The sequence below is a fragment of the Chiroxiphia lanceolata genome, chromosome 11 (assembly GCF_009829145.1).
Source record: "Chiroxiphia lanceolata isolate bChiLan1 chromosome 11, bChiLan1.pri, whole genome shotgun sequence".
NCBI classification, from domain to species: domain Eukaryota; kingdom Metazoa; phylum Chordata; class Aves; order Passeriformes; family Pipridae; genus Chiroxiphia; species Chiroxiphia lanceolata.
The window spans coordinates 19,024,609-19,039,214 of record NC_045647.1 but is presented as its reverse complement, the minus strand read 5'-3'; the positions used below and the strand labels follow the sequence as shown (position 1 = coordinate 19,039,214).

The window sequence follows — 14,606 nt, the reverse complement described above, 5'->3', positions numbered from 1 at the left end:
GACTTGGTGGGGCCCATTTTAATAGATGCTGAGCACCTTCCAAGTTAAGGCTGTTCTTTTCCTTTCCCATTAGGATGCAGCCTTCCAGGAGGTGCACTCTCTGCATGATTCCCACCTCTGCTTTCCTTGCCGTGTCTGCAGTTCAGGGAATATTTTCCTGGAGTCAAATCTAAAAAAAGAGAGTGGGTTTAATTCCTGGCCTACAGTGAATGTTAATTTTAAGTGAGGGTGTGTTTTTAAGGTGAGTTTTCATGTGGAATTTGGTGCTTCCCTCCTGCTCAGTACCTGGCTGCATTGTCTGATGGGAGTGGAATGGAAATTAATTTGCAACAGAGGAGCTTTCAGCAAATGACTGAGCTGGAGGAAGAGCTATTGCCCAGGATCTTGTCTGCAGCTGTGTGTTGCACAACTGGAACTTTTCAGTCCTGCTGAGCTGCTCATCTGAATGCTCCATGACATGCCTCAAATCAACAAAGGACATAAAGCTTTGGAAGGTTTTCCTCAGAGGACACTGCTTGGGCAGCCCAGCAGCACATCTCAGACTAGAAAAGCACCGCTGCACCCAGTCAGAACTGGTTGTCCTGACTCTTGTGAGCAGATGCTGAATTCTCCAGGGTGCTATAAAAGAGCTGTAGGTGAAGAGGTGGATTGTCATCTGGTTTGAGATTGTAGATTTGGGCTGGGAGTTAACCAACATAACAGGGAGGTCATCCAGCTGTGAGCCTGCAGGTTAACACACCTCACAGAAACATGTGAGGAATTACTGGGAGCTTGTGAGGAACAACTTGCAGCACAGGCTCATGCAGTTAAAATATCACCTCTACAAGTCCTCACACAGCCAGGGACGTCACCGTGCCATGGGAATGGACAGGTCACTGCCATATTGTGGATTTGGACTTGTTATTCAGAGCAGAAACAAATGGATAGATAGAAATTGGTCAATGAACCTTTTGCCCTGCCTTGAAAACCAAGGTAAAACACAAACTACTGCTCGTGGCTTTGTGTTCTTGCAGTGATCAAAGGAATGGAGTCTTGGCCTAGCCGAGATCCTCAGGCTTCTCCAGTGACAGAGAGAAACAAGGATAAGCTGCACTGAGCAGATACAGACACTGTAGTAACTAAAAGTGGTTGTAGAGTTCAGATATGTAGGACTAATTGAGCTCGAATGCAGTCATACAACTCGCAATTTCTTTCTCTTTAAAATCCATGAGGATGTTGCCAGGGCCAGTGAGGGCAGCACAGAGGTCTGAACAAGGCCTGAACGAGGTCAGTTTAAAAGGGGAAGGTTGTCCACTTGGTCTGAGCTGAGACTGCTCATCTCACTGCATCAGAGGGACAAGCTTCTGCCCTGCTTGGACAGGCTGCCACTCGGCTCTCCAGCACATGCACTTGTTAGGGATTTTAAGGAAAAGGAATTATTCTCCTCTTTTGTCTCCCCTTGCATACATCAGCTCCTAAAAAAATATCCCTGGCTCGTTTGAAGACTTAGCCAGTTTTGTCATTTGTACTTGCATTGACAAAATGCTGGTCTGTGCAGAGCTTCAGAGGAACATTGTTCTGACAGCCCGTTGAGTTTTACATTTCCAAACTTTCCTGGTTAATGTACCATGCATGGGCTGCGGCCTCCTGCCTCCTCCTCTCACTCCCTGTGCTGACTCCAGGGTCCCTGGAGCTGCTGGCTGCTGACACACGTGCCCTGGGACCGCTCCCTGCAGCTGGGAGCACCCAGCACAGGAAAGGGCTCAGGTTATTTTTGACTCTGCTTCGCCAGAGGAATTCTGATTATGGCAGAACACAGGGTTAGAGAGGGAAAAGTGGCCTTTGCAGAAGTGGTGGTGCTGAAAAAGAGACAATGAAAAGGTGGCTGGGGCAGGGCATACGATGGTGAGCTCCTGGTGCAGAGCTTGTTCCAAAGGGACAATGCTTTGAGAGCAGTGTGGTGCCGTAGTGTTCTCTCATTTGCATCTTTATATAATATAAGCTGCTAATGAGGCTACTCCTATAGCAATAAATTATCTTGGAAAATTTGAAACTGTTTCTTGAAAAGCCAGCAGCAAATAAAAATAAACCCATCTACTAGTCCCAGTTTCATAATCTTTGAGGAGCTGATTTTCATAAGGCAAAGAAATTCAAACCAGAACACCGAAATACAAAATAAACATGCCAGAAACCCCCGGACAAGCCTGTGATTTGCAAAGGAGAAGGATGAGTTGAAAACACAACATATGATAAAATATTGAATGTTAAGTAATACAGAGTATGTTAAGAAGGAAGAAAAAACTTTTCTGAGCATATATGGGGGTAAGCTTTTTGTGAAAATGAGAATCTTAAATGTAACACGTGCGCAGTGTTTCATATTGACAATTTTATAACTTTGAATGGTGAAACTGAGCACAATTTCCCTTCTTCCAGAGCAAAACTCAGGACACTGGTCCCTTGATGTTCTCTAAACTTGTTTTATTATGCCATTTTCTTCTAAGTTTGCATTTTATTATTTAATTCCAGACATTCAAGTCTATTTCTTTTTTCACCTCGAAACCTCAAACAGTGGTCCCATAAAATAGTGCTTTAGGGTAATAAAGAGAGTAAGTAATGACAGTAAGTCTTGTGAGGAGCAGATGAGGGAGCTGGGGATGTTTAGTCTGGAGAAAAGGAGGCTCAGAGGGGATCTTCTCACTCTCTGCATCACCCTGACTGAAGGGTGGAGCTGGGGCAGGTGCCAGGATCTGCTCCCAAGGAACGAGTGACAGGACAAGACAACATAAGCACAGGCCATTATGCCATAAATGTTTACTGCTAAGGCCATACCCCAGGTGGTTATTCTGTACATTAATAGCAGAAGTGAAACAACACAGATAACAGAATAATTCCCTGATGAGCACAATCACAGTCCAGCTGTTTCTCTGTGCCTGCTGCTGGTCCCTCAGTTATCCCCTGCAGACCTCACCCACAAGCAAGTTATAATGGTGACAACTGAGTTGTGCAAGAACAGATCTTCCTTCTCCACCCTGTTCCCAGCTTGCACTTCCTTATTTCAGATGGGCTGTTGGACCTGATGGATCCCTGGGGGCAGCTGCTGGAAGCTCAGTGTCTTCAGTGGCAAGTGGGCTGGAATGAGGGACTCATCTCCTCTAAGTAGCACGCTTGGATTGAGGCAGAGTGGTTTTTAACCCAAATCCAAGTCTAACTTTGTAGTTTTGAAGCAGATCCTGACAGGCAAGTTCTCTCATGATACAGCAGGAGGAATCAGGCTGGGAAAGGTCACCCTCATTCCCTCAGTCTGAGGCTGGGACTGGGGAAAGAGCAGCAGTAAAGGTCGTGTGCTGCTGCTGTGTGACAGCTGGTAAAGAGCAGGTTAAAAATCACCCAACTCTGTCACTTTTAGGCAAAGTTAGTTGCCTACAGTGTGAGTTGGTGTTTCTCTCCAGTGTTTTGATAAATTATTTTGGTCATTCATTCAGTGAAGTATTTGTAATGCAGTGCAGTGAACTGAAATGACCTAGAAATAATTCCCTAACACAACCTGACGTTCTGGTTTATATTCAGGCAGAGATGTGTTCTTTTACTCATAGGATATCTCCCTCAAAACACCCCTCAGTCATTCCAGCATAGCTGGTTCCATTCCTGCAATACCAGACAGCTTTGTATCCACAAGACAATATTTAGTGACTTCCTGCTTCAGAACTTGAGCATATTGGGACAGAAATTCTGTCTGTGGGACGCTGCCCAGAGATACAGCCCTGGCAGCAGGGACTACAGCTGTTTTTCAGGAATCAGCCCTGGCACAAGGGATCCTGAGGCACAGCCAGGCTCTGCTGCACTGTGCTGATGCCCTGAGCAGGGGTAGAGGGCCTGGCTGTAGGTAATTACTGACTGTGTGTGGGGATGGCTTTCCATCCACAGGGAGCACTGGGATGCAAAGGCAGCTGTGTGTTTGCATGTGCTGTGGCCAGTAAATGATAGTGCCAGCAGGGTCTGGAAAACCTTTTTCTAGGACTAAAACTAACCTCTTAGGCTTTTTTTTTTCGTGTTAAATATTTTTAGACATTCCCAGGTTGCTTTAGAATAATTAAAATGAACAGAAATTGTATGATGTAAGGGAATAAGGTAGCAACTTGTTCCTTTCAGTTTTATTTCTTTTCTAGCACCGGTTTGGTGAAGCGTGGAGGAAACTCCAGACTCCATTTAACATGGACATTTGGTTCTATTTTCTACCCACTGTTACTTTGTTTATAATCACCTCTCAGCTACTTATAGCCAAAAGGCACGTCAGGCAGCTATTCCAATCTGACTAAAGCACCATTGCTAGCAAAATACATTAGTTTTTGTCCCTGTGACAGCGCCTGCTCCATCCTGTCCTTCTCTTAGGCACTGTTGGACACATTTAGCACCAGTATGTACTTATGACTCACAAATAACTCACAGAATTACTTCAGCCTGCTTGATATTCAAAAATAATAACTGTTTACCACTGAGTTTAACGTGAGACCATTTACAGACTTGCAGAAAAAATGATCAGCCATTATGTTGCAAAGTCTTTGAGTCACAGATTCACAGGCTGGTTTGGGTTGGAAGGGACATTAAAGCCCATTCCATTCCAATCCTGTGCCATGGGCAAGGACACCTTCCACTAGCCCAGGTTACTCCAAGCCCCATCCAACCTGGCCTTGGACACTTCCAGGGATGGGGCAGCCACAGCTTCTCTGGGCAACCTGTGCCAGGGCCTCCCACCCTCACAGGGAAGAATTTCTTCTTAACATCTAATCTAGACCTGCACCCTGCCAGTGAGAAGCCAGTCCCTGTGTCCTGTCACTCCAGGCTCTTGTAAATATTTTAAGTTTTCTCCCACCAATACACACATATTTAAAACAGGGGCGAATCCTGAATGAATGCACTGGTATAATGTGTGGTCAGAAGGATAGAATAAATCACAGTAACACAGCTCTAAAAATTAATTGGATTTCTGGGACAGCAGAGGAAAAATTGCCCATTGTCCATTCATTTTCAGCAGGAAAGAGTGGTGGAGTTATTGACTGGTCTCAATATGCAGAGGCAGGAATGAGAAGTGGCAATACTCACATCAGCTTCTTAAGAAGACCGAGCTCCGTAGAGGGGCTAATATTATCATTCATTTTATCCCCTTTAATTACCTTTTTTTCTCTGATTGATTGATTGAATCTCATAGGAAAAAGAGAGAAGGCAGATTTAGACCGGGAAAAAACCAGGAAAAATTGTATGTGGGTTAAAACCCTCCCTCCCACTCATTCTTCTCAGTTTTATTTTAAACATCCCGAGCAGTGTGAGAAGCTGAGAAAGAAGAGTGAGGGGGGGGGGTAAGAAGTCCCTTTAGAATGTAAAGCCTGGTGCCTTCCTTCCTGCTCTCATGAGCAGGAGTGAAACTGGGTAATTGCGGTGCTTTGGCAGAGTCACAAACCCTGGCTTGCAGCTGCTGCAGCTCACACTCGGCTTTGAGCTGATCCATTCAGGTTCCTGGGAAACGAGGATTTTGTGTTGCTGCTCCCTCACCATGTCTGGTGTAGGTGTTCCTATGTAGCTGTGTACCGGCTCACGGACTCCTCTTCATCGGAACGAAGTGAATTCATCCCGAGGGGGAAGGGACCGAGACGGGAATGTCCAAATTCTTTAGTGCAGCCCCTTTTTGCTGCTCCCTGCTGGGCTCAGCGGAGCTGCCAGACGAGGTTATGCCCGTGGAGGGATGCTGGCAGGCTGGAGCTGCTGCCCTGTGCTCACTGCCAGGCTGTGAGCTCGCCTGCACAACCCTGCCTTTGGGTGGCATCCCCCAAGAACCAGCCAGTAGTGGGAGCTGAGCAATTTTAATAGTTAATTGTAATGCTATTGTGGCCTGGGCAGAACAAAACAGAAATAATCAGGCTCAAAACAAACAAAAAAAAAACCCCAAAGCAACACAGTGTTATTTTAGAATAAAAGCACATGTAGCTGAACTAATACTCCTGACGAGCAAGGACATAGATTTCTCTCAGGGCATCCTGCAGTCCTGTAGGGGAGAAGTGACCTTATTTGCATTTTTCTTGTTGAGTTGCTGTTGGGATTTCTGCAGCTTGGCAAGAGAAAATTCCTCCAGGAGAACACGGAAATATCACAGCACTAACACAATACCCTTCGAGTAGGTTCCTGCTCCTCAGCCCCCCGTTGCCCCCTGCCCACCCATCACTAACCACGGCCCCCTGCTCTCGGCTGCAGCCCTCGGCTTTTCCCTTGCAGCAGGCCACGGCCACAGGGCCCAGTGCCCGGGGACTAAACCTGAAACACAGCTCACTTTTCCCCCTGTACTTCAGAAGCACGGGAGTTGCTCCTTCCCCCATTTCCAGAACAATGTCTGGTCTCCCCTCCCTGCTGCTGCCCTTCCTCCCCAGCCTGCTTTAGAGCTCTGCCCTCGCCGTGTACTCCAGCACCAAAGTGCTCCTTTCTGAGGTCAGCAGTTTGGAATTGAAGCCTGTGTGTGATTTTAGACGCCTCTATCTGGAGTGTTCTCAATTCTAATCAAGTCCTCTAAATTGCTCAGGCTCTTCCCCAGCATGTAGTCCTGCTCCAATTCTGCAGCGAGATAATTAAATTCCGAGCCCAGGAGCAGCCAATCCCTCCACAGCATCACACGGGCGCAGCTCTGCATCTTCTCACCCTGCCAGGGCAGCTGACACAGGGAGCCAGGTTTTTGTTGTTTGTTTTTTTTTTTGTAGCAGTGGATCATCTGTCTGTGGAGTATCCAGGTGCTGTTTCATCAGCCTGGGATGGCTCCGAGATCAGGGACATCAGGTGCTGCAGTTCACCCCCCAAAGTATCCGCACAAGTGCACTTGAGGAATGGTCATTTCAAAATCCAGGTTTATTGTCCCTGGTCTGCCATCTTCCCGCAGGAGAATTAAAGCAGCAGGACGCCAGGAAGGGCTATTAACTGTCACCTTTTAAGCTCCCTGCATAATGTATGCACATACTAATTACAGCATAGAAATAGCATGGATTAATTATATGCATTACAAGTGGGATACAGCATTTTGATATTTAAAGGATATTTTTATATATATATATATATGACACATTTGGAACTTGCTTCGCAGAAAATTAACATGCTTTGGGTTTGTGTAATGAAAGACTGCAAAATTCTGAGTTTAATGTATAATATAACCTTTATTCTTTTTCCTCTAAACTCTTGGAAACTTACATAACAATCGTGCTTTAATTATGACACCGTTTATAGACATTTAAAATGCATCTTAATTTATAAATATTTTACATTTGGTCCATAGAACAGGTTGCAATTTACTAAATAATACTGTACTCTTTTAAACAGGCTCTGTATATATTTTTGAATATGTATATATTACATATATATTTTTATATAGAGATAGATTTGCCTGGTGTTGGATATTTCCTTATTGCAAAAAGCATATATGATCATACAATAATCTTTCTTTTTCAGGGCAAGTACTACAAAAAAGATACAGCTATTCACAGTTTACACACAGTAGTTCTACAACACTAGTTTGTGCTATGTGATACGTTTGTACAGCTTTTTGCTAAAGAGCAGGTCTGTCAAACATCTGTCATAATTGTTTACAATCAAACATTAAATACTGCATTTTTCTTAGAACAACATGGGACTTGATTACATTAAACAATAAAGAGAAAGTTTGAATTTTTATCCTTAGTCTAATGAAATTCACAATTATGATGTGCATGTATCATGTGTAATGTTTGTGTAGAACGTACACAAACCCCGAAGACTTACAGGATGTTTGCATCTCAGCTATGGCCTTTTAGGATGTAGCTTAGATCTCGTAGTATTTTACAGTTGACCTATGAAACAGTTTAGAATCTACTGAACATACTCTGAAATTTTATGATGTAGTTTGAAATACATGTGTATTATATATATATATTATTTCTACATAATGTGCTTGACATTCTGAGAATAATACCTTATTGCAAGAACATGTTTGTCACCTTCAGACGAAAACAACAAAAAAACCCAACATTCACAGGTAACATGTTTTTTTTTTTCACGTAGTAGTTCTACATAAATTGTGCTATCTAACATTGTACGGTGCACAAAAAGTTGCTGAAAAGCATGTTTCATTGCACAGTTCTGTCACAGTCATTTACAATCAAACATCAGCTACTGCACTCTCCATAATCCTCCGTGCCTGTCATATAGCTGCCAAATGAGAGATGCCATACGGGGCCAACGCTGCATTCCCCACACAGGGAAAAATTCCAGGAGCTGGCCGGGCTTTCCTGGCTGTGTGGCAAATGCAGAGGGAGCCCAGAGCGGGATTGCATCGCATTGAAATAGCTGTGCCTTGTGCCTTCCCCACCACCAAGCCACGTGGAAATCAAAATGGAACTGCTCCCAAAGTGCTAACCCATCCAGATTCTGTATTTTGCTTATTAGGAACTGTTAAAAGTCCTTTAACAGCTTAAAAAAAGGAACATCTGAGATTTGAATCCTAAATTAGAACTTACTTCGATCTTTAAGCCATTGTTTTGGTTTCTTTTTGGTGACAATGCAATAATAGCAGGATAATAACATCATAATAATAGCTCAAGCACTCTGAGCTTCGATTGCAAATCCTTTGCATTTTACTCCCGGGAATCTTTAAGAGCTCTTGGATATTACTTTGCTAAAAAAGTTAAAATTCCTATTTATGCCTCTAACATCTGCAATTCATGTATTTATTCACAAAGATACCTTCTTTTTATAAGAAACAGTATGTGTATTTTTAAAGAAGTTTATGACCTTATTTGAAAGTCACCTGAAAGGCAGAGTACAGCCAGTGAGCAGCCTGGGCTGTACTGCCACAGACAGCTCAATTTACACTAGGAATATTTATAAAGGCTGTGGCTGCTGTTAATTGAAGGAAGTCTCTTCCCCCTCAAATGGCCTCAGCTGGAACGAATTGTAAGGGCAGATTTTTCACTGGAAATCACTTGTTTACAAAATACTTCGTTCTTTTTGTACAAAACAATCCAAACTTAATTTTACTCCTGCAAAGTCAGAAATAACAGTCTTGGGATTCAGCGGTAAGAAACAGTGATAAACTACTAAAAATCAGCAGCACAAAACTTCAAATAGTCGTGCTAAAAGGTAGATTAAAAAGGTCTTGGCACATCAATTTACAAATTCCAAGGTATGCAACTATTATTGTGAACGGATAAAAACATTAACAGTCTGTGGATTGCCGGAGAACACAAAACCACTGTCAACATCTGAGCTCGCATGATGGCTGGATCATACCCATGGCGATTCCCTTAGAGTGGAGATGACCTTGTTGCTTTTTTTCTCTTTTTTTTTAAATTTTTTTTTTAAATTTTTTTTTTTTTTGCCACTAGAGGTAGGTAATTATATTCTCAGACATAATTTTGTGGTCATATTCAACCATATTTTTTGTTTTTCTGGAGTAGGAGTGGTACTTTTACAATACAGAAGTTTAGATGTAGGCTTCTTTGTTAGCAGAGTTGCTCTGTTGTGCCTGGTCTGGCCCATTTTCAGGGTGAGTGATGTCTTCACTTGGCTGAATCATCACTTGGATGCGCTGTTTAAAGGACAACAATAAATGTGAGGCAGCCAAAAAACTGTTTCTAAGCTTGTTTGTTTTTTTTTTTAATTATTTTTAAAGACAATCCTAAACACTTTCGTCGAGGTATTAGAACTAGAATTGCAACTGCCTGTCTTGCCAGGGACCAAACCAGCACTAAGCCACACCTACTGAACAGAGGCTTAGCTCTGTTCTCAATGTGACAGTGGGAGCTGAAAGACCCCGTGCAAAATGTTAGATGCCAGCAGGCACTAACAAGGGGCTTTCCCAGGGAAAAGAAATGAGGAAAGACTGCAGGGAGAGCAGTTTAGATCCTCAGAGCCTGTCACTGGTGCAGGTCCCTCCCATTACCTGCAACCTGGTTGGTTGTCAATGCTTTCAAAAACAAGACCTTAATCCACAGCAGTACTGAGATGAGGAAATTTTACCATAGTCTTACACAACTCTGCCCAAGCAGCAGCTGTATTTTAGAGCAACAATTCTCCCTTTGCCCGTAAATGTTTCTGTAAGGCGAAAGGAGAGATGTTCAAAACGTAGGAGTTAAGAACCTAGAAATTTTTTGTAGACCTCTTTGAAGCCTGAGTCTTTTAAAATTTGCTGAAGACAAATATTTGGATGAAGGTCTGAGCATTTCATGAGGCATTACACGTCAATTCTGCTAAAGATCATCCGGCCCTTTGCGAAGATGGCTCTGCCAGCTGACTCCAGAATTTTCCAGAGACACTGACAAATTCATTGTGACACTGTTTGGCTCCCACACTCATAGAGGCAGAGATGGAAGTTTCAGCACTTGGGTTGAGGAAGGGGCTGTTAGGCACAGCACGAGCTCGAGAGGGAAAAATGAGGATGCACCCAGATTAGAAAAAATTAGCTATGGTGATCGTAGGTGGTTACTGAACAGTGTGTGGGTCAGTAACCTTATCAACATTTCCCAGTCCTTTAGCAGCACATCTCTGAGGACCTTAAAACTGACTTAAGCCTCTCTTACATGAGAAGTGTCATCTCCTTGTAAAAATTGGAATAAGGAATCAGGGAGAGGCTGAGAGCACAGTTCAACAAGAAAAGGGCTTCTAGTGTTCTTCATGAAGTAATCATTCACAGAGACTCCTTACATGAAGACTAAAGGGAAGTGCTCCCAGGATTTTTGTGTCCTTCCTGCCCACTGCAGCAGAGCAAGGTGTAACTCAAGACAGGTGCAGTGCAGAGCAGGAGCTCAAGTCTTTGATCCCATTACAGGGATATGCCAAACAGGGTCACCAAGCAGACAGTCAAAACAAGAGTTACGTGGATTAGTCCTAAGAGTTTGATTCCAGTTCCCCAGAGCATCCCCTGCCTTGATTCATGACAGTACGCCTTGCATTAATTAGGACACATTTACATATTTTGTAAACTGCTACTTTGTTTTCTAGGTGTAAGGAGCTGGAATGCAAAGTGTCTGTAACTGTCAAACCAGAGATAAAGACCACACATAACATGGGCAATTACGTTTAACAACAGATGGCAAAGACACTCTCTTGTCTTTTTTTCTGGTTGGTACTTCCTTTTATGTTTTTCAGCTTCATGCAAAATAACTGGGCTAAGCAAGGGAGAAACATGTAACAGAAAATAACTGCCCAGCAAGCTTTGATCAGCGTGCAGAGGTCTGAAGATGGTCAGGAAAAAGAGACTTACCTGTTTTAAGGAGCCTTTCAGGGTTAGAAACATATATGCCATGTAGCCTGGTATCAGCACCATAGAAGACAAAGCCATGAACCAGCCAACTCCTTGGCCCCACTTTGGGAAAACATAACTTCCCATTGTGAGGGGAGTCATTTGGACAGCACTGAAGATAAATACTCCCTGCAAAACACAGTGGAAAGGAAGACTTGAATGATATTCCCAGAGTGTTCTGGCTTCAAGAGTTTTTTCTGGAATTTCCCAAGAAAATTCTCACCAAAATGCATATTTCGCGTTAACGTTGTTTTCATACACATAACCTGCATCTAAGGTTATCCAGGTATCCTGCTGGGGGTATCCACTGGTGCTAGTAAATTCCTCTGATAGCCTGCACAGAGCCAGAGGGATGGGGGTGTGGGGAAAGTGGGCTCCTGGGAACACCTGCACACACCTGAACACTGTGCCATTGAGCAGTGGGTTGCTTTTTTGTTGTTTCCAAACGGTGGCTGGCAAACATGGTATTCCCAGGGAAGACTCCTGTCCTGGCCTGTTCCAAATGTCTAAATCAACCTGCATCAGGGAAACCTTGCTAGAGTGACCCAGGAGAGAAGGAAGCTCGTTCTGATCCTTTATGCAGAAGGTATTCCCAGAGGAGAATGCAGAGGTGCAGATTTTTCTGGCATATCATCACTCCTGAACTTGACCGGCAGCAAATTCTGCCGAGGACCTTACAGGACAGGAGAAATCTGCTCAGGTTTACATACAGTGTTGGTCACCTTCCCACTGTACCACTAAAATAAACAAAAAATGCATTTCTTATGCCTTCCTGAACACTTGTTCTTAGCAAGATGAAAGCTGCCTTCGTGTGGGTAGGGATGACTCAAGGAACCCTCAACATAAGCACATTCCTGTGTCTCTTCAGTGCTCCTCATTTGCTTTTCCATGGCTACCTGTATGGGACTATCAGAGAAATGTCAGTGAGTGGCAAGTATTGTGTCATGTGTACTAGTGGCTGCTTGATTAGTTTTTTATATTGCATTTGGGTTAACTACATTATGTGCAGTAAACTTACATTTCTTTGCCTATTATTTCACAATATACTGTATGGGATGGAATCAGGAAAAGAATATCCTCTGGTTTCCAATACACAAATTCCTTGCAAAGTTTGCCAGGGGTATAAAAGTGGTTAATATATGCCACAGAATCCCATGAAAGAAGATTTTCAGTTTATAACCCTTCTCTGTCACCAGAATAAGTGCCTGTGAAGGAGTTCAGTTTACAGAATATGGGTATCTCTGTGTGTATGGAAAATTAAGACTTTAGAGATATTGTAAAATTTTAAGAATACAAGAAATGGTCAAAGTTTGCTTTTTACAGTTTTCTATCTCTGCCATCGAAACTCTTGACTAGCTACCATTTCTAGATGTCTAATACAAGAAAATCTTGGCTTCTTTTTTTAGGGCACAAACTTCCTCTAATGACTCTGGGTTTTTTTTGCTAATTGCCTTCAAAGGAATTGTTGAAATCCTTAAAAAAGGAATGAGGTCAGAGTTAATATGAACCTGTGGGGGTGGAAATGACAATGCTGTAGTGCACAGGCCACTTCATTTAACATTTAACAAATAAAAGTTTGTTTCTTACTGCCACAATGATAGGAGTGAAAAAGGACCAGCAGAGTTTCCACCAGATGCAGGGTCTGTATCCCACCATCTCTTGGATGTTGTCATAAAATCTATTAACACCTAAATATGGAAATAAGAAACAGTATAGAAATGTATCAGGTAACTGAGTTGACTAAAAGCTCAGTGGTTCTGAGACACTGCCATAAAGATGAGATATATTTGGAAGCTCTACACAGATCCCAACCTAACTTTTCACCTATCTGAATGGGAAAAAGTATGCAAACTCAGAAGCACCAAAAATCACCTGATCTCATTCCTTCACATCCCCATTAATTAAATAGAGGCCTGCAAACTTATTCCCATGCAAAGACCAAGGAAGTTTGTACATGTGAAGGTCAGATGCAAAAACACCCACCCTTGGTTAATTTAAACTCTCTTTAGAATGAGAAATTTAGAATGTATCTTACAAGTTAGATTACGAGAAGAACCCAACCCACCCAGCACCAACCACACTCTGGTGTACCCCACATACATGCAGAAGTGGATATGAAATCAAAGAGGAGCCCTCCTGTTGCTGCTGTCCATCAGCTTCCTAAAGGTCTGTCTACCACAGTGTTTATAACTTTGATTTCTTCACTATGGAGCTGGTGTATTTTTCCATTTGCATTTCCTGGATTCATCAGCAGTTTCTCTCCCCTATAAAATGCTGTTCCATCCTCTCAATCCCATTAAAATCCAGGAGGAAGACTCCAGTTATCTGGCTTTCTATCCATTGTGTAACACAAACTGAAGTGCCTTGGTGGTTGTTGGAGCAGCTCCTTGTACGAGCTGGCACAGAACCAAGGTCACGTGGAAAAATATGACACAGATCCATTAATCTTGATGGCCAGTGCCTGCCAGTCCAGGTTCTGGATATTTTAGGGCAATTAAGCCCTAACTGACTCTCACTGCAAGATCCTGGTGTGACAGAGCCATTTCTGGAGAGGAAACATTACAAAGCTCCAAAGCCCTAAGACATTATATTGAGAACAGCAACACCAAACATCTCTGCAGATCAAGGCTTTTCAAGAAAGGGGGATGAGAAAAGAGGTGAGATGTCAGCTGCTTAATATTGCTGACACAATGACTTCCAGGCCTCTAAATGGGGTGTTTTAAGAGGCAGCAGTTCCTCCCACAAGCCAGTTTTGAGTCCCCAGTGGAATTACACGCACAGAAACCACGGCCAAGTTCAGTTCCACCCTCAAGATGTGCACACACAAACCAACAGATCAGAAGGTGAAGTATCCTTATGATGTGCAAAACTTAGGGAAAAAATAAAACCATGTTGTTTACCGTAGCACCAGGATATTGAGATGCACTCAAAGAATACAAGGAACAAGAGACTCATTCCGCTGGCAGAGTAGTAGTCAAAAAGCTTAAACACATAGATTCCACCCTGAAATATATAAGAAGGGAGTGTTAAAAATATGGTAAGGACTCCAATTTCAAGATAGATTAAAATGTAAGCTACAAAATAACGGTGGTGAACAGGTTAGGGATATATTAGTGTAAATTAATTAAAGTGAAAGGGTTAAAATTTAGAAGGCTTGAGGTCAAAGATTAAGATTGCTGCCAGAATCTAATTAACTGGTTTAATTTCACTTCAGTACTTTTTGTTTAATAATTCAATCATTCCCCTCAAATAGTTTGCAATCTAGGAGCAATGTCAACATCCCCAGTTGCCACTTTTTGGACTGTAAGGGTGCAGAGATGTG

General features: G+C 42.9%; 1 protein-coding gene across 3 annotated transcripts in view; it reads right to left on the bottom strand.

Annotated features, from left to right (window-relative positions):
- Window positions 1-7,142: 7,142 nt before the first annotated feature.
- The window catches only part of SLC6A1 (solute carrier family 6 member 1), a 59,995-nt gene continuing 52,531 nt past the window's right edge, over window positions 7,143-14,606 (bottom strand). For all 3 annotated transcript variants that reach the window (XM_032698958.1, XM_032698959.1, XM_032698960.1), the window contains 4 exons: window positions 14,185-14,287; window positions 12,872-12,972; window positions 11,246-11,413; window positions 7,143-9,571 (listed from right to left, as the gene is read on the bottom strand). In XM_032698958.1, the coding sequence (XP_032554849.1) occupies window positions 9,467-9,571; window positions 11,246-11,413; window positions 12,872-12,972; window positions 14,185-14,287 (477 nt within the window). In that variant the 3' untranslated portion in view covers window positions 7,143-9,466. The remainder of the gene's footprint in view (window positions 9,572-11,245; window positions 11,414-12,871; window positions 12,973-14,184; window positions 14,288-14,606) is intronic.